This window comes from Bos mutus, chromosome 6 (assembly GCF_027580195.1).
Source record: "Bos mutus isolate GX-2022 chromosome 6, NWIPB_WYAK_1.1, whole genome shotgun sequence".
NCBI classification, from domain to species: domain Eukaryota; kingdom Metazoa; phylum Chordata; class Mammalia; order Artiodactyla; family Bovidae; genus Bos; species Bos mutus.
The window spans coordinates 103,674,416-103,698,765 of NC_091622.1; the positions used below are offsets into that span (position 1 = coordinate 103,674,416).

The 24,350-nt window shown below is 45.8% G+C and overlaps 1 protein-coding gene across 2 annotated transcripts in view; it reads right to left on the reverse strand.

Annotated features, from left to right (window-relative positions):
* The window catches only part of STK32B (serine/threonine kinase 32B), a 407,675-nt gene that overhangs the window by 255,729 nt on the left and 127,596 nt on the right, over positions 1-24,350 (reverse strand). For both annotated transcript variants that reach the window (XM_070371877.1, XM_005893204.3), the window contains exon 3: positions 21,302-21,453. In XM_070371877.1, the coding sequence (XP_070227978.1) occupies positions 21,302-21,453 (152 nt within the window). The remainder of the gene's footprint in view (positions 1-21,301; positions 21,454-24,350) is intronic.

Sequence of the window (24,350 nt, forward strand, 5' to 3'; positions counted from 1 at the left end):
CTTGTTTTTGGAGAGAGTGAGGGAGACAAGGCAAAGGCAGAAGAGACTCAAGAACCCCAGCCTCACTTACAGCCACCAGAGCTACGCCAAGAAGGAGGAAGAACTAGAACTATATTTTGCACAAAGACCAAGAGTCTTGGGTTCTTGTCCTGTCACTATCACTCATGTGCTCTGTGACCCACACCCCCTCTCTGGGCCTCAGTTTCCCCCTCTGCAGCCCATCACAGTCTCAGCACAGCACGCACATATTCAATAAAATGCTCCTGAAATGAATTATGGGAATCTCACTAGTTAAACTCTTGGACCCTGTCCAGCTCTAGAGTTCTCGGCCATTCGTTTATCACCATTTTTCTATGAACACAGATTCAGATGGGGGAACCAGAAGTTCCAAAGACCGTGTTTGTTCTGCTCCCCACACTGCCCATTTCAGAGTTCTACAATTGGAACAGAGTTCCTATTTCAGATAAGCACCATTCTTAGTTAGGATTTTCCGGAAGCAGAAGACCCTGAGATGTGGATTCATCAGTAAGTGATTCATTAAGGAGTGCTCCCTGGGAGACCAGTGGGATAGAAAGTAATGGGCATGACATCAGGCAAAGACAGCCTCAGCCTGGTCCTGCAGGGAGCTCCGGAGGGCACATTCCTCAGTGCGAGAGAGCTGAGCTCTCACAGTCCTGGGACCATCGGTCAATGGCCAGAGGGTCACCTGGAAGGGGTGTAAACTTCCAGGCAGGCACTTCTGATTCTGTAGCAAGTTGCCATTGTAAATAGTTTTGCTTGCTTTTTTTTTTTTTTTCAGAGTTTTTTGTTATTGTGTAGAAACACATCTAATTTTTTGCAGGTTGATTTTGTATCCTGTGACTCTATTGAATTCATTTATTAGCTCTAACAGCTTTTTGATGAGTCTTTAGGATTTTCTATTGATTGGATATATAGAAACTTCATCTACAAACAGAGACACTTTTACTTCTCGCTTTCCCCCTCAGTTGCAAGTCCCTAACAGAGACACTTTTACTTCTCGCTTTCCCCCTCAGTTGCAAGTCCCTAACACAGACACTTTTACTTCTCGCTTTCCCCCTCAGTTGCAAGTCCCTAACACAGGAGGAGAGGCTCACCCAGCTGCTCAGACCCTCGTATCCATTTGTGGAACCTCAAAAAGCAACCTGTGCGTATCTTCCTGCCAGCTGTTCCTCCATCACAGGGTCCCAGGACGGGTTTGGCCTCTGCTTCCTGCACCCATTTAATTCACACCTCCTAGGGCTGAGCGGCTAGCAGCTCTGCAGTTTCAACCTGGCTCCATCTTAGACTCACCTGGGAACTCACTGATGCCTGGGCTTCGGTTTCGTCTCAATTACACCCCACTGAGTGGGGTCCCCGCATCCATCATTGGCAAAGTCACCAGAGTGATCTGATGCTCAGTAAGGTCTGAATCACCAAGAGGCTACTTGGTTCAGTACATTCAGGGCCTACTGGTCATAACTCAGTTCTGCAGCTGCATCTGGGTTTCTGGATCCTTATCTCTAGCTTTCAGCTGGAAGAAGAAGTTTCCAATTCAGACTCAAGTCCAAGCCAAGCTTTCCAAACCTGCTTTGGGCAGCACCACACGATAAGGTGGGGGGATTCTGCCAATATATTAGTGACACAGCACTTGCCCATCTGGCTCCATATCCATGTGGATCTGCTCTAGTGCCCCAACCCTGGAGGAGAAAAGCAGCAAGGGAGGGCCCGGGTGCCACGTGTCCCTCACACACGATGTGGGAAGGTTGCAACCACTTTAAAAATAGAACAGCTTATTTCAGTATGTCTTGGCCTGTCCTACAAGTGACTTTAGGTGACTTACAACATAAACATGGAAAACAAAATGGTGATAAAATTAGAGATTAGGGATTGAGGAATTTTAATTTCAGATAGAAAGCAAGGCAATAAAAAAAAAACAGCAGAGAAATGCTGATCGAAATAAGGCAGGAAATGAACACACAAATCACACTGAAGAATGAACGTCCTTCAGTGTGTGAAGATCTCTGTGACATTTAATAACATAGATTTCAAACTAAAGCACTAGACATTAGTCCTGTTTTACAGATGATAAAACTAAGTTTCAATCAGTCATCCCAAATCCTTCAGCCTGAGACTCTAATTCAGGCCTACCTGTCTGGGAGTTCTCTCTTCTTAAGGCATCATGTAGCCTCTTTAAGGTGGTTTAGCTCTGAACTTTCTTTCAATCATAGAGGAGAGGATGACACAGCCAAACACACAATTTTCATTATGAGAATGAAAATATATTCCAGTTCTTCAGGGAAAACAAACTTCTATCCAAGCACTGAGTTCAAGAATAGCATCACTCTTCACAACAGCCAAGACATGGAAACCACCTAAATCCCCACCAATGGATGAATGGATTAAACAGATGCAGTACATATATACAATGGAATATTACTCGGCCATAAAAAGTGAAATAATGCCATTTGCAGCATCATGGATGGGCCTAGGGATTATCATACTAAGTGAGTCAGAAAAAGAAAGCCAAATACCATGTGATACCACTTATATGTGGAATCTAACATACGACACAAATAAGAAGTGAAGTCGCTCAGTCATGTCTGATTCTTTGGAGCCCCATGGGTGGTAGCCTGCCAGGCTCCTTCATCCATGGGATTTTCCAGGCAAGAATACTGGAGTAGTTTGCCATTTTTTTCACTAGGGGATCTTTCCAACCCAGGGATCAAACCTGGGTCTCCCAAACTGCAGGAAGGTTCTTCACCATCTGTGCTACCAGGAAAGCCCTATAAACTTACCTACAAAACACAAAGAGACTCACAGACATAGAGAGCAGACTTGTGGTTGCCAAAGAGGATAGGGGTAGGATGGGAAGGACTGGGAGTCTGGGATTAGCAGATGCAAACTATTATATAAAGAATGGATCAACAACAAAGCCTTACTGTATAGCACAGGGAGCCATATTCAACATCCATAATGGAAAAGAATATGAAAAAGAATATATATATACACATGTGTGTGTATAACAGAGTCACCTCACTGTACAGCAGAAACTAACACTGTAAATCAACTATACATGAATAAAATAAACTTTAAAAAAACGAGGAAAGAAAGGTGTCCCTCAGATGGAATCAGGGAAGGTTTCACAGATGAACACTGGGCAGGGTTTGGTGGAGCAAGCAGGAGTTCACCAAGCAAACAGGGTTAAGAGAAAATTCAGGAAAATGGAACAGCACGTGCAAAGGCGTAGATAAGTGTCTAAAACCACTGGTGCTGGAGATTGGCTCCAAAGAGCCTAGTACTTGTAGAGCTCAATGTGAGGTTAACTAATTTAATCACATTGTCAAGTTCAGTCAAAGAGACGAGAAGAGAACATTTAATTTCAAGACGCACAATAAAATCTTATTAAGGTGGGCTCCACTAATTCGGAACATGAAGCAATTCAGAGAGGTAAAATGAAGCTTTTGAGGAGCTGATTTATAATAGAAGCAAGATTAGAGACACCAGTTCCAAACCACATAGGCTACTAATAAGTTTTCAAATATTCAGGTGTGTATGGTCACATAGCAACCAAGATATGCTAATAACAAATACTTAATATATTCATTAAAATAGTTCCCCATGGTACCGCTCCTCTCTATACCTTATTAGACTTTCTACTCCCCGCACAATGTTGATATACGTGGGCCTGCCTCACTTGAGCTGTTTTTGCATGAATCACCGCCACGCATCCTTAAATTAAACAGCACTCACTGCATGCCTGATGTTCGGATGCTCCCCGGATGTGTGGTTGAGAAAGGCGGATGGCCACTCATCTGCATTTGAACGTCTCATACAGGGTCTCTGTAAAGCTTGAGATGCCTTTAAGCATAACATCCAGACTTGAAACTGGTGACTGGCTCAGGGTTCCTCAGACATCTCATTATTCCTGATACAAAGCTCAAGAGTGCTGGCAAAATGGAAATTGTTAGAGTGCTTTAGACTGATGTTCCCTCTCACTGCACCTCATATAAAAGTTCAGGATTGGGAGGGAGAGACAGGATACACCTTCTTTGTATAAACACTGTGCACAGCAGGAATTCTAAACCAGTTGGACATCAAGATCTCCCACTGTGGGAATTCCCTCGTGGTCCACTGGTTAGGACTCTGAGCTTTCACTGTCAAGGGCCTAGGTTCAATCCCTGGTTGGGGAGCTAAGATCCAACAGCCATACAGTGTGGCCAATTAAAAAAAAGAAAGAAAGAAAATTAGGATCTGTCATCGTGTCTCTCACCTAAACACAAAGAGAAGATACAGAGTTTGGATGCGAGGCACCTCTCCACACATGGTCCCTCTAACTGGCACCTCCTTCCTCTTCTTTTTTGCTCCCTGAAACCCTGCCTCTTCCTGGGAATAGACTATGATGTTGGCATGGTCAATAGATGACGATGCTGGCATGGTCAACAGACATGACCCACGGATGACTCTTGGGCTATGTGGCTGAATGTCCTGCAATGGAGGTGGGTGGGGTCTATTTCTACCCTCCCTCCTGCCCAAACCAATCAGTCCCCCAGAGACTGAAGCATAGCAGCTCTCTTTCACTTGTCCTTCAGGACACAACTCATGTATTCACTCAGAAAGAATTTATTGAACAAATGCCCAATAATCTTCTGCAAAAAAAAAAAAAAAGGCAGTCTTATTGGGAATCAAAGACACATGCATTAAAACAACTATAAGAGATCATCTTGTTTTGCTTCTGAAATTGCCTGGTGAGAAAGTGGTGAAAGAGGCATTTTTAGAGACTATTTGTTAAATGGTCACATTCTGAAATGCAATGTCATAGTATGTTTCCAAAAAAACCCTTTATTCCAGTGTGTTGACTTCAAGGAATTTATATTTTAAGCAAATTATCATGGAAGCAGAGAAAGTTTTATAAGCATCATAATAGCTAACTTTGACATTTAACCATTGCTGGGCACCATGCACCTATTTTAACATAGATTCAATGAAGTTCCCAGTCAGTGAAGTATGAATAGTCTATCACAGGAGTGGTTTGGATGAGACGGCATAACACATTTTAAAGAGAAACTGACATGCAGAAAGGATTAGTGCATTTTAGATATTGCTATTTTGTCATTGTTATTTCCTCAAAAAGTGACAACACATATTCTACCACAAAACATAACAGTGAGATTTATTCTAGTTAAGATGAAACACTTCCGATATATTTAATAATATAATTAACCAGATTTCAAGTCAGGGAAACCAAACATCTAAGCATCTTGATGATTCTTCCAAAGGCATCTAATAAAATTCAAAGTCAACTCCAAAAATAAAGAAACTGTTAGAAAAAACAAGAAGGAAAGGATAACATTCTTAAGGTTATCAGTGCAACTAAACAAGGGAACTAGTGAAGAGGTATAGATCTTGGAAGTGAAGTGAAAGTCGCTCAGTCATGTCCAACTCTTTGTGACCCCATGATAGTCCATGGGATTCTCCAGGCAAGAATATTGGAGAGGGTTGCCATACCCTCCTCCAGGGGATCTTCCCAACCCAGGGATCAAACTCAGGTCTCCCACATTGCAGGAGGATTCTTTACCAGCTGAGCCACCAGAGAAGCCCCATAACTATTGGAAAAATAGAATATATTCACTCATCATTCAAGTATTCCTCCATTTTACCAATATTTCTGGAGTGAACTCTTCATGATCAAGTTCTGGTGGCCCAGAAATGATGCATTCATTTTGGAGGAAGAAGGAAATAAACAGGATAAGAAGTAAATGAACAGGATAATTAATGATGATGACCTGGCTCTGAAAAAAAATAATTAAGAGTACTGACAGATAGAAGGGCTGTGGCCATAAGACCCTTTGCATCACACCTTCATCTCTCCCTGCAGCCATTGAAGGGATGTCACAGAATTCAGCCTGAAAACCACTGGTTCACCCACCATCATGCCATGTAGTCAAGTGAGACCAAGAGGATGGCAAGGGATGAGAGACGGTCAGCCCCAAACAGTGGGTGACATACAGAGCTGGGCACCTCCAGTAAGCTCCACCCACAAACCCTCATCTGCACAGTCTACACAGGTGACGATGTGTTAAAGCCACAGTCTCTGTCGGCCACACTCCCCACCACACCCCAGTGTTCCTCAGACCCAACCCCTTTCTTCATTTAGTTCCTGTGTGCCCCTGTATGCACCTGAGCCAGTAAGTACTACTTTGGCATAACTTCTCGTCCCAAGGACCTGAGGATAAGGGTCATTTCTCAAGCCCACCTGCTCACAGGAAGAAGCCAACTCAGGTCCTGACAGATTGCATACCTGCTGCTTCTGAAGAGGTTTGCATGGAGATAACAGGGTTCGTGTCTGCCATGGCACCCTCCATCGCTGCTAGTAACACAGAGCATCTGATTCAAGGCCATGCAGCCACGTGTTTATATGAACTTGGACTATTCCTCGTGAAATTTTCATCGGCTACATCTCCCACACTGGTTCTTCCTTTGGTTTTTTCGCTTAATAACAATATATCTTATCCTCAATTTTAAAGAATTTGTCACTTTAAGTAATTTGGGGAGCAAAACTATAGGATAGAAAAGGAATAGAAGAAGAGAGAAGGAGAAGGAAACAGGAAGAGTAAGAGAACTTTGCAGAGGGGTACCTGGTGGACCACGAGGGAATTTCCACAATGGGAGATCTTGATGTCTGGCTGGTTTAGAATTCCTGCTGTGCACAGTGTTTATACAGAGAAGTATCATTGAGGGTGTGGGCCTTGTATCACAGGTGCTACCTGTGAGATGGTTCCAGGTGTCTCTGGCGTGACATTGAACGCCATCAAATGCAGAGCAAAGGGCCACTTACTCCAATTCCGATTGCATTTCCATCTTAACTATATTGAGGCGAAACTCTGAGTTTGATGCCAGCCTCTCTTCCACACTCTCCTACGACTTGTCAATCTCCATTTCAAGCCACAAAAGACCTGGTCTCAGGTTCACCACCTTGGCAGGCAACAGTATTTAGTTAGAATTTAATGACACAGTAAGTTTCAAGGTATAAATTCTTAGGTTGCCTTCTATTTAAGACAACAGAATACAGCTTTTTACTCACAGGATGATACCAAGCTTTTAAGATCAAGTTAATCTAAATAAAAAAAGGGAGTTGATGCAGAAATGTTAAGCCCATTATATGCAGGTGGTTTTTAAATACGAAGATGATGACCGTATCACCATGAGGGACCTCTATGGGGCCTCTCCCACCTCCTTCTCCAGGACATCACAGAATCAATTTATCATCTGAAAAGTGGACAAACACTTTCCAAGGTCGTTTCAACATTTTTTTTTTACTGGTTGAAATGTGCCTGGGGAATGCCAGGCTGCTAGCATAAGAAGGAAGACATGGAGGAAAGGGAGGCAGCAACAAGAAGGCTGGCGTAAACATGCATCTGATAGAAATACATCTTATAAATGCCTTATTTCCCCACTTCCATCGGAGCCAACGGCCTTAGACCCATCCCAAAGAATATATTGGCAAATCAAAGGTATGTGCCCTGCCAATCAAAAGGAAAATACACTTCTGTTGTGAATTATGGAGAAAATAATTAAAAATGAAAGCCAAAAAGGATTTCTGAGATCAAGAAGCACTTAAGTGCATCGTTCCATTGCTGGGGCACATATGTTTGCATATTAAACTCAGCAAGTTCTGGGGGTAATTTATCATCCACGCAAAATGTGTTTTCTGTGCTGGAAGCCAAGGATGCAGAGATGAAAAGGCACGGTCCCCACCCTCAAGAACACACTGGGAGAACAAGCGGGCTCCCCATTTCTTCCACACATCCCTCCCTTTTCTCTCCCGTCCACTGAGAAAGTACTATGTTCCAAGCCGTGGACTGGGTGCAACCATCCAATTCAACACCACAAATGGATTATCAAGTGCCCACCTGTGCCCAATCCGGTTTTAGCTCCTGGAAACACAGCACATGAGATAAACAGAACCCTGGCCTCAGGGAGCTCATATTTATTCTGAGAAAAAAAAATCTATAAATAAATGAGCAAACACCAGAGGCAGCAAGGAGCTGTGCTTTCTACATAAAACAGGGTGATGTGACAGAGGAAGTCTGGGAGCTGGATGAAGCTGATGGTCCAGGATGGCCTCTTGTGAATGAATGAGCCACGACCCTCTTTTGAGATGGTCAGATGGAACAATGACCGGGCAGACTCTGAGAAGGATCACCGAGAGCACCAGCCATGTGCTGCGGGGACCCAGAGGAGGAAGCAAGGATTTCTGCTCTGGATGGAGACGCTCAGAGGGGATGGCTCTGGGAGAGGAGGGTTTCTGACTCTGGCTGCCTTTGTAGGTTTCCAGCTCAATGTGTCAACAACCCAGCAAACACATTGGGCTTCCAAGTCAGCAAACTTCCAGAAATCTCTTTTTGCACAAGTGTTGAGAACGATGCTCCTTCTGCACCACCTTTTAAGATATTTCTCCTGAGCAACCTAAATGTCCACTGACAGAGGAGTGGATTAAAAAGATGTGGCACACACATACAATGGAATGTTACTCAGCCGCTAAAAAAGAATGAAATAAGGCTCTTTGCAGCAACATGGATGGACCGAGAGAGTGTCATACAGAGTAAAGTAAGTCAGAGAAGGAGAAATGTCATATGACATCCCTTATTTGTGGCATCTAAAAAGAAATGATACAAATAAACTTACAAAACAGAGACTCACAGACTCAAAGAATGATTTCATGGTTTCCAGGGGGAAAATGGGAGGAAGGAACAGTTAGGGAGTTTGGGACAGACATGTACACACTGCTGCATTTAAAACAGATAACCAACAAGGACCTATTATTGTACAGCCCATGGAACTCTGCTCAATGTTATGTGCCAGCCTGGATGGGAGGGGAGTTTGGGGGAGACTGGATACATGTGTATGTATAGCTGCGTTTCCCTTCGATGTTCATCTCAAACTACGACAACATTGCTAATCAGCTATACCCCAATACAAAATAAAACATTTAAAGTTTGAAAAAAAAGATATCTCTCCTAGTTTCACACGTGGCTGTTAAAATGTGGATGAAAATGAAAAACGCAATGTCACCTGTGAAGAAGTCCCTCAGGAGCCGTGGGTGGGTCCATGCTGGGCACCCTGAAATTCAGAAATTCAGTCAGAAGAGGGTTCACAGAGAAGCAACATGCACACCTGCGATTCCTGTTGAGAATCCGCACCAGCTGGATGGTGGCCGAGGCTTCCGTGGAGTGTGGGGAGTCAGGGGAAACAGTGAGAGATGCTCAGGCTTTAGAGTGAGACAGATAGGGGTTAAAATACTGACTCCCCGAATTCACGGTCTGATGATGCTGGGGAAACTGCTCCGTCTTACCGATGTAAGTCTTTGCATCTACAGACCAAGATAATGATGCTCAGTGCATCTCTTTCACTCATCTAGCACAGGAAGACAGCTCATGATACATTGCGAGGAATGGGCTGAGAGGTGGGAAGCAGGGGAATGAAGTTGAGTCTTGCAGAGGCAAAGCTTTACAAGCAGAAAGAAGGTCACATGTAGATGGGGCATCAGGAGTGACAGAGGGGAATGATGGTCCACAGAGCTCTCACGGGCAGCCAGGAATATCTGAGGACCAAACTACTGTGTTGCAGGAGAGTGTGAAGATTCCATGGTCCCCTGAAAGTTTTGCACAGCACAAGTCTCCCTGGAGATCCAATATCAGGAAGCATGGTTCTCAAGGTCATTTGTGATGTGTTTTCCAAGGAAGGATCATCATTTTGGACTGAGAACCTTGCAAATTCCCACCCTGCCCCTCGTGAGCAGGGTGGACTTAGACTGTCATTTACCACCGTCTCTTAAACAGTTCTCAGGGCAAAAGCCCAAGCGGCTATTTATCATCGAAGCACACACTCCTGAGAGTTGACAATAATGACGTTGTGTTTTCTGTGCCTCTCCTCTGTCTGGCCCTAATTCCTGACTTCCCCAGGTACTGCAAGGCTCCGGGTTGGGTGGGGGCCGAGTGTGGCTGGGGAGCCTGTTCAGGCATCCTTTCCTGTCCCCTGTGGTGCCCGTCACTGACCCGGGTACAGCAGTTAACACGAGTGTGTGACAGAACATTCTTTAACCATAAACGTGCTGCCTCTGGTTTTGCACACTGTGATGTAGTTTCATTATGCCCGTAATTCTTTGGATTTGATCACATAGCCTGGGTCATTCTGCTCTGCCTCTCACAGTTGGCTGTGCTTGGGCCCCGTTCTCAGCCCGCAAAGCAGGCTGCGGGTGGTCCAATCCCCGACTCACAGAGCAGGAGAGAGGACTCAGGCTGCTGGCTGTCAACATCGTCAAGCAGCAGAAACTCTTCCTTAAATGAAGCCACATGTAGAATATGAAGAAACATGAACGCAGAATGAGGCAGGACAGAGACCAAGTCCCTAGACTTTCAGCCCCATCAGGCCCGAGTAACCTCTAAGGAACTTTCTGGGCCCCCAGGTCTCCATGGAAACCAGGGAAGGACCAGGGGATAGAGTTTAAGCCTTTCAGGCCACAGGGGAGGAAACAGCACCCAGAGAAGGAAAGTGTCAAATCTGAAGTGAGTGGATACAATCCCAAAGATAGGTCTGTTTTCTCTTCAAAATTCTAATACAATTGCAAACAACTCTTCTTGCATCAGCTAGAAAAATGTAGATGGTGCAACATTCTGGAAAGTCTAAGTTCTGCAGGAATCCTGGCTCTCTCCTGTTAACTGTGAGGCCCTATACAATCAATCACTTAAGCTTCTCCAAGCCTCAGTTTCCCCATGTGTAATAATGCCTGCCTTGGGGACCTGCTGTGGGCAATGGGTGCCAGGAAATCCATGAGGTGCCACTTAACTTGGGGAGTCTCCCTGACGCCATAGCAAATGCCATGCTTCTTCTTCCTCCACAATGTCAATTTCCTGGGCACATGCACCCTCTTCCCAGCACTCGCCAGTATCTTGAATTGTCCATATTTTAATAATTATTGGATTTTTGCCTGTCTCCTGTCCAAACCAGGAACAGGGATGCTCCATGCAGTTGAAGCCATGCCTTTTGCTTTACACATATCATCAGCACTTACGACCATACCTGGCACATAACAGGCACTCAATAAATACGTACTGGAGGAATGAACTCATGAGTCCAAGGACAGCGGGCGCTCGTGCAGAGCCCCAGTCTGATGCACAGTCTGTTCGTTTATAGCCCTAACCCCCCTCGGCCTCAGCTGTCTCTGTAAAGTGGAGAGGCCCAGAGCCAGCTGACAGGGCCCCAGGAATGATGAATGGCATGACCCCGGTGGAGCACTCAGTGCAATGCCAGGTACCCAGCAGGTGCTTAATATAAGTTCGCTATTAGAGCAGCCACCACTGTTATCCACCAGAATGTAGAAGGTCACTTCCACTTCTCAGCTTCATACACTTTACTCTGGATCACAGGTAAGGGGTGAAACCCCATGTGTCCAAATTAGCAAAATCTTTTCTACTGGGTTTAGAAGACTAAAGGGTTCGCTTTTGGTTTCCAGGTCAGTGTGGATTAGTGAGAGTGAAGAACCAAGGAAGTCGCCACCTACAGCTCCCTGCACATTATGTGGGGGAGATGGGACATTTACTCATTCCATCCCTCATTCAGCTGTTACTTAGTGAGCCATGTAACTTCACGTCTTTAATGCCAAGACGTGATCCTGAGCCCTGGGAAGGAGCAGTGGAAATGCAAGAGATTCTGCCCTTTTGGAATCCTTCCTTCCTTCCTTTGTGTCTGTGTGTGTGTGTTTAAATGAGGCATAGAAAATAAAGAAGATGAATAAGTAAAATGGATCATGTACTGTAAGGTTAGGAGCCGCCAGGGTAGAGAGGAACTCACAGTTTTAAATTGGGTGGTCAGAGAAAGAGCTCAAACAGGAGAAAGACCTGCTGGAAGTGAAGGGGTATGCCCTGCAGGTGTCCCCAGGAAGTTGTCCCAACAGAGGAAACATCAGTGCAAAAGACCAGAAGTAGGGACTGGTAGTGGGTGTGTGCCCAACTGCTGGAAGAAAATGGGGAGCTGCCATGTGACTTTCAAAAATGAGGAACAAGGACACCATGGTTTCCAATTTAATTAAGCTCACTACAGTGAATACACTCTTCCCAAATGTATTATATCCTAATGCAACTTTTGTATCTCTTGGGGATAGAGCTTAACATAAAATTGCTTGTCATTGAGACTCCCTCATCTTTAACGAAATCCTTACATGTTTAATCACTTAGTCATGTCCAACTCTTTGTGACCCCATGGCCTATACAGTCCATGGAATTCTCTAGGCCAGAATACTGGAGTGGGTAGCCTTTTCCTTCTCCAGGGGATCTTTCCACCCCAGGGATCGAACCCAGGTCTCCCACATTGAAGGTGGATTCTTTACCAGGTGAGCCACAAGGGAAGCGCAAGAATACTGGAGTGGGTAGCCTATCCCTTCTCCAGTAGATCTTCCTGACCCAGGAATTGAACCAGAGTCTCCTGCATTGCAGGCAGATTTCTAAATCTTCAACATGATAAAGGACATCCCTGGTGGCTCAGATGGTAAAGCGTCTGCCTACAATGCAGGAGACCCAGGTTCAATCCCTAGGTCAGGAAGATCTGGAGAAGGAAATGGCAACCCACTCTGGTATTTTTGCCTGAAAAATCCCATGGACGGAGGAGCCTGGTAGGCTACAGTCCATGGGGTCGCAAAGAGTCAGACACTACTGAGCGACTTCACTTTTCATGTTTAACTGCATTCCCTGCCTCCCACCAGAAACTTCATACACACAAACTGTTTACGGGATTTATGTTATTACCCACAGTTTTTCTCAGAAGGAAGTGTAAGAATGTATATATCTTGCTAACAAATATATCATTTCCATAGACCTTTCAGGTACACATTTGATTTGGACTTCAGAAAGCATGGAAAGGAGGGCGGTACTATACCCATTGTACAGATGAAGAAACTGAGGCTTTACCCAATATCTAACCACCGTATTTCTTCTTTTTAATTCCTCTCAAGGCATCGCTCTCATTGCTCATTCACCTTCAGACTATGAGGCTTATCCCTGAGCCTGGCTCCTAGAAGTTGAGTTTAGGAAGAGCAAATGCTTTGGTGTTAGACCTGGGCCTATCAGGGTTATTCTGGGCTGGCTTATACTGGCTCATGACAATTGCTGAATTTTCAGAAAATTTGCAAGCTGGCTGGCGTGCAATTAATTTGGTATAAACCATTTCCTAGACTGTTATTGCTGCTGTAATAGAGTACTATAGACTGGGGGACTTATAAACAATGGAAATTCCTTTCTCAAAACTGTGGAGGCTGGAAGTTCAAGATCAAGATCAAGGTGTGGGCAGATTTGAGGTCTGGCGAGGGTCAGCCTTCTGGCTCATAGATAGTTGTCTTCTTGCTGTGTCTTCACGAGGCAGAAGGGGAAGGAGTGAGTAAGGAAGCTCCATGGGGGCATTTATAAGGGCATTAATCCCATTCATGAAGGCTCCACCCTCGTGAATTAATCAACTCCCAAAGGCCCTCACCTCCTGACACCATCCCATTGCAGATTAGGCTTCAAACATATAAATCCAGGGAAGACACATACACCAAGTCTACAGCAGACCATGATGGGAATATTTACACCCTGGGAATTGGCTGACACTACAAATCAGGGTTTGCATTGTGTCCCCTTGGTCTGCTGGTTGTTAACCATTTCCTGGTATATTGTTGCCTCTAATCCCAATGCCACCTCCTGTCAGCTACTTAATCTTGCACGAGTTATTTAACCCACCCATCCTCAGCTTCTCCAACTGTAAACTGAAGACAAGAACATCCACCTTGAAAGATGGTTTGAACCAGTGAAGTTGCTCAGTCATGTCCAACTCTTTGTGATCCCATGGACTGTAGCCTACCAGGCTCCTCCATCCATGGAATTTTCCAGGCAAGAGTACTGGAGTGGGTTGCCATTTCCTTTTCCAGGGGATCTTCCCGACCCAGGGATTGAACCCAGGTCTCCCACACCGCAGGCAGACGCCTTACCATCTGAGCTACTAGGGAAGTGTTGTAAGATGGTTTAGATCAGGCTAAAATAGGAAAAGAGCCACGTACCATGGATGACCCAAATAGGGTAGTGTTACTAAGATTTTAAGACATGGATCTTAAGACCACTTGATAAAGTGTGGGAAGACTTTAATGAGTACCAAGGACCAAGGAGAGCCCTAATTACAGAAAAACCATGGGAAGTATAAGAAAGAGTCAGAGAAACGGGCACCAGAAGGGACTGTGTCGGGGGTTGGAAGGTGGGGAAGCAGAGGTCTCCAAAGACCACTGGCCAGTCCAAGGGAGTCCTGGCTTTCCCTCTGACCTTCTGCAAACTCCACGCCCTTCCTGATTGATTGATGGACCACCCCCCCACTTCACTCACAAGAACTGTCTGACATAGCGCCCAATTCTATCCTGCCTCCAGCCTGGTTTTTCATGGAACAACCTGTAGCTCCTCATCCCTCCCTTTCCACAGTTCAGTGCTGACCCTTTGGATATCAGAATGGAGCTGGGACATTTTATAATCCCCACTCACTCCCTTAGGGATGACAAACCTATTCCACTTAAAAGTAAAATTTGGGAAATCTGACATCTTGAAAGCACAAACCAAGTGACCAGTGATACTGACAAATCCTTGAATAGTAAAAGGTGAGACAAGGACCCTGGACATGTCAGCATCACCTCTTGCTTCCTTCTAGTAAGGGAGTTGCCATGGTGATGGAGACTAAAGAAGATGCTGCTAATTGGAATTGAGAAAACCCCATGAGCATTTCCCGTCTCTGACCCCCAGGACATGGTGGCCATTTGCTATCTCTATATTTTTTAAGTTACCCAGGCCCCCAAAGGACAGTGACTACTTAAGGAAAAGACCAGAGAAACACAAATTGGTTAAAGGGTCTGTCCTTTCTCATCTGTAAGCTCTGTAAAGATCAGGAGTGACTATCTTGCCCACTGTTCCATCACCAATGCCCGCACAGATGCTGCAGATCCTTAACAAACATTGAAAGAATTAATTTATTGAACACTGTGGATGCTGAGACTACAGAGGCGAATGAGACATGGCCCCAATCCCCAGGAGTCTCACACTAATGGAGGAAACAGATGTACAAGCAGATAAATGTGATTGAACTGCCTTGTTCTGCAATAGAGTCCAGAAGGAAGCACTACCTGTCGTCACGTGGGCAGCAACCCTGAGGCAGTTCGGAGGAGAAGGTAGTTGCTGGCCTATGAACTCCAAGAGGGCAGGAGACAGAAGGATCCTCTTCTTCTCTGGACCCTAAGAAATTAAGACGGGGGCACTTCCCTAGTGGTCCAGTGGATAAGAGTCCACCTACCAATGCAGGAGATATGGGTTTGATCTCTGGTCCGGGAAGATTCCACATATAGCGGAACAACTAAGCCCGTGTGCCACAACTACTGGGCCCGCACTCTAGAGCTCCCAAGCTGCAAGTACTGAGCTCCTGCCTCGCAACTACTAAAGCCCACACACCTAGAGCCTGTGCTCTGTTACAAGAGAAGTCACCGTAATGAGAAACCCACACACTGCAACTAGAAAACAGTCCCGCTCATCACACCTAGAGAAAGCCCACGCACAGCAATGCTCAGTCATGTCTGACTCTTGGCCACCCCATGGACTGTAGCCCGCCAGGCTCCTCTGTTCATGTCCATGGGGATTCTCCAGGCAAGAATACTAGAGTGGGTTGCCATGTCCTCCTCCAGGGGATCTTCCCAACCAACGGATTGAACTCAGGTCTCCCACGTTGCAGGTGGATTCTTTACCGTCTGAGCCACCAGGGAAGCCCAATGAAGACCCAGTGCAACTACAAGCAAAATTGAAAAAAAAAAAAAAAAACTCTTTTAAGAAATTAAGCCAGTGCCTGGTACACAGGAAGAGTCAAATAAATGTCTATTTAATGAATGAATACTTGTAGGGGAAGAGCAGACGTTCTCACAGAGAAGAAAGGGGAATTGATATTCCAGGCAGAAAGAACAGCAAATGCAAAAGGCCTGGAGGGATCAAAACGACAAGATGAATGATGGGTCCCACTAATCACTTAGTGTGGCTGGAACAAAAATGCACGAAGACAGGAGCAGGCATGGGCGTCCAGAGGAGGGACTAACATAATATCAGAGGCCAGGTTGTGAAGAAACATTTATTCTGTGGGCTTTGGGGAGTCATTGCAGAATTCTAATCAGAGGTGGGGTGGGCTTAGATTTGCACTTTGATGAGACTTTCCCTGTGCTGTAGGCTAAATGTTTATGTCCCCTTCTCCCAGTTCATATGTTGAAACTCTAGTCCCCTGTGTGAGGGAGACAGAGTGGCTGGGGGATAATCAGGTCATGAGGATGGAGCCCTTGTGATGGTATTAGTGCCCTTATAAGTAGAGGCAAGACAGTGCTCTCCCTCTCTCTCCCTCTCTCTCAGACCAAGGGGAGGGCACAGCAGGAGGACAGCCATCTCTACACCAGGAAAAGGGTCTTCATCAGGACTTGACCATGCTGGCCCCCCGTCTCAGACTTCCCAGCCCGCAGAACTATGGGAAACAAATGTCTATTATTTAATCCACCAGTCTATGGTAATCTGTTATGGCAGCCTGAGCTGAACAAGAGAACTTGTGTGTGGCAAACTGGTGATGACTAAGTGCTAAAATGCCAGTTGGGAGGTTGTAGCAATATTCAAGATCAAAGATGATTATTTTAATGAAAATGAAGCTGCTCAGTAACTGGTGATTCTTTATACAGGGCTTTGGTGTGTGCATGCTCAGTCTCTTTAGTTGTGTCTGACTCTGCGACCCCATGGTCTGAAGTTCGCCAGGTTCCTCTGTCCATGGGATTTTCCAGGCAAGAATACTGGAGTGGGTCGCATGCTATCCTCCAGGAGATATTCCCGACCCAAGGATCAACCCATGTTTCTGTGTCTCCTGCACTGCAGGCAGATTCTTTACCACTGAGCCCATCAGGGAAACTCTGTACAGGTCTTTGTCCTTCATCAGAGGTTCCCTAAGGGACTTCCTGTCTCTGTCCTCTCTACAACCTTCTTTCCTGCCCCCTGCTTCAGACAGATCAGCTCTATCTTTCAACACCTTATGTAGTTTTACTTGAATCAAAGGTCTCAATGCCGAAGAAAAACTAGCCACTAATTTAAGTGGTTCTTTCTTGGCTTCCAGTAGCCTGTTAGAGAGCTGTGTCATAATTCAGCCATTCTCTACTCAGGGAAGGCTCTAGAAACAATACTTGCTATGAGAACTGTTTACATTAATTGCAGGTATCTGTTCTCATCTTGTTCTGCCAGGTATCCACCCCTCCATCCCCACAGTTACTTCAACAGCAAATAGGGCAGGGGAGGCACCTGCCCAGCTGTAAATAGAACATTTAACAGTCTAGTAAATGTAGTCAATCTGGTAAGCAGAATTGGATTTTGAAAATACAGTCTGAAAATACACACAAACTACCTCCCCACTACCACTGATTGAGACAAAAGTCTTTAGTACTGAAAACTCAATCCATCTTCTAATAGTCAGCAAGCACGTCCTCATGTTCACAGCTGGATGAGGACAGGATTGGTCCAGCCAGCCCATAGCTGACCTGAAGGACAAGTGCTAGTCCTACCAGCAGCAGTGGAGGTCCCTGACCCAGCAGCCGCCTCAAGCTCAGGACCGTGTGGATGCTTGTATGCATTAATATTGCCCTGTTTGGTCTTTACAGCAACCCTGTGATGTGATCACCTTTTCACTTCCATTTTCCAAAGAAGTAAACTGAGACACAGAAGGGAGACTCAAATCACTCTCAAGGCATCTGTACTAGTCTGCTCAGGCTGCCGTAACAAAACCACCACCTGGGAGACTGAAGCAGTGGAAGTGTATTCTCGCACAATTCTGGAGGTTGGAAGCCCGAGATCGGGGTCCAAGATCAGGACGCAGGCATGGTTGTGTTCCGGTGAGGGCTCTCTTCTTGGTTTGCAGGCAGCCCCCTTCCTGCTCTGTCCTTACATGGTGGAGACTCGAACTCTCTCCATCTTCTTACAAGGCTACCATCCTTTTGGATTAGTGGTGGTAGTTGCTTAGTCATGTCCAACTCTTTGTGACTCCATGGACTGTAACCTGCCAGGCTCCTCTGTCCATGGAATTCTCCAGGCAAGAATATTAGAATGGGTTGCCATTCCCTTCTCCAGGGTCTCTTCCTGACTCAGGGATCGAATTCAGGTTTCCTGCATTGCAGACAGATTCTTTACCATCCGAGCCACCAGGGAAGCAGACAGGTAAAGATCACATTGGATTAGGGTTCTACCCTAATGACCTCGTTTAACCTTAATAGCCACCAAAAGGTCCTATCTCCAGATACAATCACATTGGGAGTTAGAGTATCAATATATGAATTTTTGTGGGGCAGGGAGAGGGTGGGGAGGAAACACAATTCAGTCCATAGCAACCTCTTCACCTACAAGAGGCAGAGCTGTTATTAGAACCTGGGAGATCAGACCTCAGAGCCCGAGTGTTGGAACTCTCTGCCTCATCTCTCCCCTCCCCTCCTCTCCCACGCCCTGCCTCTCCAGGGCTCCTGTTACTGCACAACTCCTCTGTTTGGGGTGGGATATTTCATCACCTTTTTCCTTTGCTCCAGTTGTCTAAAGCCCCAGAGAGCAGAACAGCTTTGCTTCAGAACAGGTGAAAATATTGCACTTGACAACTCAACCTGAATCATCACAGGCTTGGGAACACCCATCATTCATTCTCTAGAGGCCAAACTGTCGCGAAAACTAATCAGTGCCTGGTCTTTGCCTCTGCCAGTTATAGAGCATGTCAGCAAAAGACAGGAATGAGAAGGAGCGCAGTCAGGCGCTCCAAGGCCATGGTAATTCACCCTCCGTGTAATGAGATGAAAAGCTGACGTGTAATTAATTCAAAGCCATGGCATCCTTATGAGCCTGACAAGTGATTCCACACCACACTCCCTGCTAGCAGGGTGACAGAGCAGCCAAACAGAAGCCTCGCAGGAGGTGCTCCATGCAGGGAGGAAGGGGAAACGGTAGGCAAAGAAGGGAAGGGCCAGGGCCTTCTCACAGCAGCAGTGGTAGAAGGGTTGCAAGCATGGGCCATGAAGTCAGACTGGATTCAAGTCCCATCTCCTCCATCTACTAGTGGTGTGACTCAATTACCCCATCTGTAAAATGGGGACAGGTCACTCAATGCCAGCCCTGTATGCCAGCTGTTGTCCTATATGACTGTATTTTCAAGATACGGTACTATAAGATTAGAAATGTTTTCTTTACTTTTGTGGGTTTTTTAAAAATAAATAATTTGTGTGAAAAGTACTTTAAACCTATTACAGTACAGTATTATACAGCTGATTGTGTTAGTTGGGTACCCAGGCTAACTTTGTTGGTCTTACGAACAAACTGGACTTACGAATGCATTCTAGGAAAGATACTCATTCATATGCAGGGACTTACTATAAAAAAAGAATTACACACCAGAATGCAACCTGGTGGTGGTGGGATTCTAGATAACCATTTCCTTCTTGTTGTTCTTGTTTAGTTTCTGAATCCTGTCTGACTCTTTGCAACCCCATGGACTGTAGCCCACCAGACTCCTCTGTCCATGGGATTTTTCCAGGCAAGAATACTGGAGTGGGTTGCCATTTCCTCCTCCAGGGGATCTTCGCAACCCAGGAATCAAGTCCACGTCTCCTGCAGTGGCAGGTGGATTCTTTACCACTGAGTCACTGGGGAAGCCCTATTGCCTTCTTCCGTACATCATTTTCTGCATTTTGCAATGAACCTATACTGCTTTTCTGATCAGAAATGGTGCAGCCACTGTGCAAAATAGTCTGGAGGTTCCTCAAAAAATTAAAAATATAACTACCATATGATCCAGCTACCCCATTCCTGGGTATTTATCCAAAGAACAGAAAAATACTCATTCAAAAGATATTTGTACAACTATGTTATAATAGCCAAGATATGGTAATAACTTCACAGCCCATCAACAGACGAATGGATGGAGAAGATGTGGTGTGTGTGTGTGTATATACATAACTGATTACTACTCTGCCGTAATAATACAGATGAAATTTTGCTATTTGCAACAACATGGATGGACTTTGAGGGTATTATGGTAAGAGAAATAGATCAGATGGAGAAAGACAAGCCCTGTATGATTTTACTCACATGTGGCATATAAAAAACAAACAAAAAATACATGAACAAACCAGATCAATCAAAAACAAACACATACATGCTGAGAACACAGTGGTTATCAGAGGGAAAGGGGCGGGGCCAGGGGAGTGTGAAGTGATGAAAGGGGATCAACTGAATGGTGACGAATGGAAGCTTAATTTTTGGTGATGAGCACACTGGAGTGCATACAGAAATATAATGTTGTACACAAGAAACAAATATAGTATTAATAAACCAAATGTCCCCTCAACAAAAAGTAAATTAGAAAATTTCTCTTGCATAGCAATTAAAACATGAAGCAGTTTTATTTCCCCCAAATAACTGAAGTACTTGTGTGGCTGGAGACATGACAGACACACACTTGTTACCAGTCTCTAATGTATGACATTTCCCCATAGAAATGCCCATCTGAGGCATTTGGTAGGAGGAAGCTGGGTAGACTGGGAGGTATTAGAAGCCTCAGAAAGAGGAAACTTCACATGCAAAGGCTCAGAGGCAGGGAAACCACCAGCAAAGTGGCAAATCTAGGACACAATCACATGCAAAGGCTCAGAGGCAGGGAGACCACCAGCAAAGTGGCAAATCTAGGACACAAAGCAGAGACAAGAGCCAGCAGTGCTATGCAGAGAGTTTCAGAACATGGATGGAACTGGGCCCTGTGGGCCAGATTCAGAAGTTGGAATTCAGCATGTCCACACCAGGCAGCCATCCAGAGTGGAGTAAAACATCAGCTCCCAAAAGTCCTTCTTGCCATCAACATCATGCAGGTGATTTTTGATAAATTCCCTTAGAAGACTCCCACTTGGCATCCTCTTAAAACATTGTACCTGCGTTCTCAAACATACAACAACCTTCTCTTCTAAATCAATTTCAATTCCGATTCACCAGGTAAGAGAATAGAATGAAAATTAAGTATGTGCTTAATGATTTCATCAGAAAATGACAATAGTCATTGGAAAGCATACACAGTGATATATTCAAAAGAACATCCGAACCCAGAAAATTTCATTTCCTCTCTGAACAATGCAGGATTCCTGCTGCAGAGCCATGTCTGTGTTTGGCCGCACCATGAGGCATTCACAGCAACCCTGGAGGGACTCACTCACCAAAGATTGACCAGGAAAGGATGCTCCAGGCCCTGCATGATCTGGAGTTCCCGGAAGACGTTCCGCACCTCATCCCTCTCGATGCACTTCTGCTTGTTCATGTACTTCATCGCATACATTTTCTTGGTGTCTCGCTTCTGCACGATGCACACCTGAGTGACAGCCAAAGGGGAGAACGTTCAGACCAACATTTCAAAAGAACAAAAAGGGAAAGCTCCTCACTGCCTCCCCACTCCTGGGTTCAAGGCTCGGTTCTGAAATCCTGGTGGGCGAGCAGCCCTGGCTATGCCATAGTCCCTCCACATTGGCATCATGGAGGAGCTGCTGATCAGGTATTTACACTAAGTACTGCCCATATAGGGATTCCTTGGTGACTCAACCTCAAAGAATCCGTCTGCCAGTGCAGGAGACATGGGCTTGATCCTTGATCTGGAAAGATCCCTGGGAGTGAAACTTAAAGTCGTTCAGTCCTGTCTGACTCTTTGCGACCCCATGGACTATACAGCCCAGGGAACTGTCCAGGCCAGAATACTGGAGTGAGTACACTTTCCCTTCTCCAGGGGGATCTTCCCAACTCAGGGATCGAACCCAGGTCTCCTGTATTGTAGGGGGATTCTTTACCAGCTGAGCCACAAGGGAAGTCCAAGAATACCAGACTGGTAGCCTATCCCTTCTCCAGCGGATCTTCCCAACCCAGGAATCAAACTGGGGTCTCCTGCATTGCAGGCAAATTCTTTACCAAGTGAGCTATCAGGGAAGCCCTCCCCTGGAGAAGGAAATGGCAACCCACTCCAGTATCCTTGCCTGGAAAATCCCATGGACAGAGGAGCCTGGTGGGCTACAGTCTGTGGGGTCACAAAGAGTCAGACACAATTTAGTGGCTAAACAGCACAACCGCCTTCAACTGCAAGGAAACTGCAGCTGAGTGTGCTAATTAGAGTTCAACAAGCTTCTCAGTGTCAAATCCACAACACTTTGACTTTGGAGCAACTCCCTAACTCACAAGGGGCTGCAGTGGGAGGGGGAACCTGCTGTCAGAGAAGGCTGTCTGGAGGCGCTAATGCCAGAGGGGAGTCATGAAAGGCTGGCAAGATGGCAAAGTCAAAAGAAGAGACGTTCAAGGAAAAGGAAAGATATAAAGGAGGACATGGAGCCTTAGGACACCCAGCAAGGAGTACAGTGTCACTGGAAAAAATTAGCAGGAAGAACAGATACCGTGTTCCCAACATCCTGACAGGGTTTTGCCTTCCTTTCCCCAGGTTGCCACATCAAAGGACCACAGACTGGGGGGCTCAACACAGGAGACATTTACTGTCTCACAGCTCTGGAGGCCAGAAGCTCCAAATTAAAGTGCTGGCAGGGCTGTACCCTCTGCAGGCTCTCAGAGAGAATCTTTCTTGGCCTCTTCTAATTTCTGAAGGTTGTTACCAATCCTGGATGCTCCGTGCTAGCAGCTAAATAAGTCAGTAAGTGTTAGTCGCTCAGTTGTGCCCAACTCTTTGTAACCCTATAGACTGCAACCCACCAGGCTCCTCTGTCCATGAGATTTTCCAGGCCAGGATACTGGAGTGGCTTGCCATTTCCTTCTCCGGGGGATCTTCCCAACCCAGGGATCGAACCCCAGTCTCCTGCACTGCAGGCAGATTCTTTACCGACTGAGCTACAAGGGAAGCCCTTACTAGCAGCTCCATCATGTAAATTTGGGGGTGGGGTGACACTGTTCAACTCAGTACAGTAACTACTCTTAACACCCTCACTTGACAGATAAAGGAAGAGATGCACAGAAAGGTCTTAGACCTTCTTCACACCTTGGGACTCAAACTCAGGCTCTCTGCCCCTCCAGCCGGTGCTTTTCACCAATGATGCTCCTCCTGGGAAACAGGGCTGTGATGGACAACACCAGGGATGTGGTCGCCGGCCTGGGAGTGCAGGGTTTTCTCCAGGCAGCCCAAGTTGCTCTTCTGTTGGAACTCGGGACCCTTTTGGCCCCAACAGGCTGTGAATCTGAGGCGGATACAAGACGGTGGGGGCTTTCCTGGTGGCTCAGTAGTAAAGAATCCATCTGCCAATGTAGGAGATCTGGGTTTGATCCTTGGTCCAGGAAGATCCCACATGCCATGGAGCAACTAAGTCTCTATGCCACAACTACTGAGTCTGTGCTCTAGAGCCCAGGAACCAAAACAACGGAAGCCCCTACACTCCAGAGCTGGTGCTTGGCAACCAGAGAAGCCACCGCACTGAGAAGCATGTGCACCACAACTAGAGTAGCCCCGATTCACTGCAACTAGAGAAAAGCCTGCACAGCAACAAGGACCTAGCAGAGCTCATTAAAACAAACAAAAAAAGAAGATGATGGACAAAAGCCTGAATTCCGATTCCCACTCTGGTTCTTGCTGTCTTTCTGAGCTTCTGTCTCAGCATCTGTCTGAACTGAGTTATCAAAGCCCACCCTGCCCCACTGGGATGAAACTAAATAAGACTGAGGATGTGAGAGAGCCTGGCTGCATCTGGGGGATGATAAATGTCACCCGAATCTTAATGTCTTAAAGAGCACATTTCATGAAACCTCCAAATGAGTGTTTTTCTAGGCAGTACATCAGTGGCACAAAGTTCTTGTTGTTCAGTAGCTCAGTCGTGTCTGCCTCTTTGTGACCTCGTGGACTGCAGCACACCAGGCTTCCCTGTCCTTCACTATCTCTTTGAGTTTGCTCAAACTTATGTCAATAGAGTCGGTGATGCCATCCAACCATCTCATCCTCCGTCGTCCCCTTCTCCTCCTGCCTTCAATCTTTCCCAGCATCTGGGTCTTTTCTAGTGAGTCAGCCCTTCGCATCAGGTGGCCAAAGTACTGCAGTTTAAGCTTCAGCATCAGTCCTTCCAATGAATATTAAGTGTTGATTTCCTTTAGGATGGACTGGTTTAATCTCCTTGCAGTCCAAGGGACTCTCAAAAGTCTTCTCCAACACCACAGTTCAGAAGCATCAGTTCTTTGGTGCTTATCCTTCTTTATGGTCCAACTCTCACATCCATACGTGACTACTGGAAAAAC